We start from the raw sequence: 4,104 nt of genomic DNA, 5'->3' as shown, positions 1-4,104 counted from the left end.
CCAGTTCTCTTGGTCAGAAAACATGATGGCAGCTGGCGTATGTGTGTGGATTATAGAGCACTAAACCAAGAGACTGTAAAGGACAAATTTCCAATCCCAGTAATTGATGAACTACTTGATGAATTGCATGTGTCTCTCATTTTTTCTAAGCTCGACCTAAGGTCAGGTTATCATCAAATATGAGTTGTTCCTGAAGATGTTCATAAGATAGCCTTTCGTACACATGAAGGCCACTATAAATTTTTGGTCATGCCTTTCGGGCTTACCAATGCACCATCTACCTTCCAAGGTCTTATGAATGCAGTCTTTAGACCTTTTTTGCGAAGGTTTGTTCTTGTATTCTTCGACGACATACTGGTTTACAGCAGCTGTATGGAGGAACACATTGATCAACTAAGGCAGGTGTTAAACACACTTGCTAGTCACTGTTTATATGCGAAGAGATCTAAATGTCTGTTTGGGGTCCCTGAGGTCGAATACTTGGGTCACATAGTAACTAGTGCTGGAGTTAAAGCTGATCCTAAAAAGATAGCTGCTATGTTGGACTGGCCAGTACCTAAAAATATAAAATCCCTAAAGGGTTTCCTCGGCTTAACTGGGTATTATTGTAAATTCATCAAGGGCTATGGTCTAATTGCAGCTCCCCTCACTCACCTTTTAAAAAAGAATTCCTTCTCTTGGGATGACAAGGCTGCTACGGCTTTTGTGGAGCTTAAAACAGCAGTTACATCACCTCCAGTGTTAAGGCTGCCTGATTTCTCTCAACCCTTCACTTTGGAGTGTGATGCAAGTGGAGGGGGTATAGGTGTTGTTCTCATGCAGCAAGGGCAACCTATAGCCTTTTTAAGCAAGGCATTAAAAGGAAGGGCTTTGAATATGTCCACCTATGACAAGGAGCTCCTAGCTCTTGTCACAGCTGTGCATAAATGGCAGCCTTACTAATTGGGTCAAGTGTTCAAAGTAAAAATAGACCAGCAGGCCTTAAAATTTTTATTAGAGCAGAAAGTGGGCACGGTGGCCCAACAGAAGTGGATCACCAAGCTTCTGGGCTATGATTTTAGCATTGAATACAAAAAGGGAAAGACAACAAGGTGGCTGATGCCTTGTCTCGGAAGCATGAGTGTGACACACTCACGGAGGGGTCTTTGGCTGTTATTACTTTTCCTACTCCTACATGGATTGAAAAACTGAAGGCAACTTATGCCAATTCTCCAGACTTACAAGGACTGCTGGCCAAGTTCAATTCTCACCAAGAGGTACCTAAGGGATTTTCCCTACAGCACAGATTAATTTTAAAGAAGTGGCGCATTGTGGTAGATGCTCAATCTGCATTCAAAACTAAGGTGTTACAATTTATCCATGGGGACCCTCAAGTTGGCCATTCAGGGTTTCTTAGGACCTATCAAAGGGCAAAAAGGGATTTTTGGTGGAAGAGCATGAAACAAGATATCAAGCAGGCAGTGAGGGAATGCGACATCTGCCAAACTAACAAGACAGAAACTGTCTTGCATCCAGGCCTGCTGCAACCACTTCCGATCCCTAACCAGGCCTGGGAGGCCATCTCACTCGACTTTATAGAAGGATTGCCTAAGTCTAAAGGGGTGAATGTTATTCTGGTGGTGGTTGATAGAATGACCAAGTATGGCCATTTTATACCCCTGACTCACCCTTACACAGCTGCTGGGGTGGCCCAAAAATTTTCCAAGAGATCTTTAGACTTCATGGTCTTCCCAAGACCATAGTCTCAGATCGTGACCCTATTTTTCTCAGCTATTTTTGGAAGTCCTTATTTGAGCTTCAAGGGTCCACACTACATTACAGTTCGGCTTATCATCCAGAGGCAGATGGCCAAACTGAAGCCCTTAACAAAACATTGGAAGGGAACCTCAGAAGCTATGCAGGGTCTAAGCCAAACTCTTGGGCTCAATGGTTGTCGATGGCAGAGTTTTGGTATAATACTTCTTATCATAACTCTACAAAGACTTCACCTTTCAAAGCCCTTTACGGGTACTGCCCACCTAGACTCCTCTCCTATATTCCCGGCACCTCCTCCAATGATTTAGTGGATAGTTTACTACGCACCTGGGAACAACTCAAGGCAATACTTAAACAAAATCTTGAGGAATCACAGGCTAGAATGAAATTGTATGCGGACAGGAGAAGAACAGAGAGACATTTTGCTGCAGGGGATTGGGTTTACCTCCGATTGCAGCCCTATAGACAGACGCCAGTTGCTGCTCGCAGAAACCTCAAACTCTCTCCAAGATTTTATGGGCCCTTTTGCATCAGCCACAAAATAGGCAATGTCGCGTACAGGCTCGATCTTCCCTCCAACTCCAAGATTCACCCAATCTTTCACATTTCGTGCTTGAAACGAAAACTGGGTGACCGCATAGATCCACTGCCAAAGCTATCTCCAGTGAATGCAGAGGGGGAGATCTTACCCGAACCAGAGGTTATTGTTGACCGAAGGGTGAAGAAGCTGGGCCATCGAGCCATCACGGAAGTACTTGTCAAATGGGTGGGAACGGAGGCTGACAACAATACCTGGGAGTCGTTATGGAGGTTGCGCAACCTTTACCCACACCTTGTGGGCAAGGTGCTTCAAGGGGTGGGGATTGTTAGGAGACCCTCTAGAGAGGAAGAGGAAATCGGCGCAAAGAACTAGAGGGAAGGAACTGAACACTTAGGGTTCTGTCGGACAAAGTGAAGATTGAAGTGGTCATAACATGGGAACTCAAAATGCACGTTTAAGGATGAAGCGCACCATTTGGAAGAAAGAGCATCAAGTGGCAGTGAAGACTACTAGTCGTTCAGCTTAGTTTATTAATTACAACTACTTGTCGTTTATTTTGTTATTTGCTTTTCGCTACAATTTACAATCTGGTAATTGGCTTTTCATGTGTTGCATTGCCATTAGATTAGTTTGTTATGGCTGCAACCCTTTTATTTACGTCCAGAGCACAGAGAGAGGCATGTGGAATTTGTTAAGGACTTGTTCATTTGGAGGTTAAGGGAGCCCTCGAAGCACCCTATTGGTAGTCTGAATTTTCAGTGCCATTCTATCAAACACTTCGTCTTCCATTTCTTTCCTGCAACATTTGCACAGTATCACTATTTCATTCCCATCCCTACATTCAATCACAACAGAACCCTTACATCTTAGCAGCCACGTACATACTTCAGGAGTTCGAATTTAGAAATCCTTTTTAGAGACAACTTTTTATCCCTTTAAGATAGCTTTCCAAAACATCAAGAATCGCATCAATAAGATCTCTGAACGGAAAGTTATGATCAAAATACTAAAGTATGTATAGGCTGTCTTCTAGCGAATTTCTGACTGACTTTTTCACTTTGATCCGAATTACTCTCAAACTCCATCATTATCCTTATTTGAAGAGTCCTACACTCGTTGAAAGTTCTTAGATTGTTCCAACATCTTTCCCACTTGAAAGTCCTTTGAATTTAACTGAGTTTGGACTTACTCTTTTATAGACTCTGAAATTAAAAATAAAAATCTGCTCAGGAGTATTCCAAAGTAAATAGAAACTCAATTCAAGAATACACATTAATTCCTATTATTTCTATTCATATTTTAGTATTTTAGTCCAATAATAAGATATTTAGAGTGCACTTTCGTACGCTCATCAGGTATCTTCCAATCCCTCAACTCTTGTTCCTTGCGATCCACAATCTGCACTGGCCATTCTTTATAAGACAAGTTGGGTTGAAGCCAAATCTGGCCGGGCTCCGTTACCATTGGCCGTCTTTCTCCAATGCTCTTCTTTAAGGTTGACACATGAAACACATTATGTATTTCCTGAATCTCTGCTGGCAAATCCAATTTGTAAGCTACTGGACCAACTCTTTCGATTACCTCATAGGGTCCAACGTATCGGGGACTCAACTTCCCCTTTTTACCAAAGCGTATGACTCCTTTCATGGGTGATACTTTGAGGTATACACAATCTCCTACTGCAAGCTCCAAATTACTCCATCGGTTATCAGCATAGCTCTTCTGCCTGTTCTAGGCTTCCTTCATTCTTTCTTGGATCACGGTCACTTGTTTCTGAACTTCTTGTAAATACTCGGGTCCTAGTATCT

General features: G+C 42.6%; 1 protein-coding gene across 1 annotated transcript; it reads left to right on the top strand.

Annotated features, from left to right (window-relative positions):
• The first annotated feature begins 249 nt into the window (after positions 1 to 249).
• Positions 250 to 942, top strand: LOC121245178 (uncharacterized mitochondrial protein AtMg00860-like). Its single transcript, XM_041143454.1, has one exon. It carries the CDS (start codon positions 250 to 252, stop codon positions 940 to 942), a length of 693 nt encoding a protein of 230 aa, XP_040999388.1.
• The last annotated feature ends 3,162 nt before the right edge of the window (positions 943 to 4,104 follow it).

This window comes from Juglans microcarpa x Juglans regia, unplaced genomic scaffold, assembly GCF_004785595.1.
Source record: "Juglans microcarpa x Juglans regia isolate MS1-56 unplaced genomic scaffold, Jm3101_v1.0 JmScfU0001, whole genome shotgun sequence".
Lineage (NCBI taxonomy): Eukaryota > Viridiplantae > Streptophyta > Magnoliopsida > Fagales > Juglandaceae > Juglans > Juglans microcarpa x Juglans regia.
This window is presented reverse-complemented; position numbering and strand designations above follow the sequence as displayed.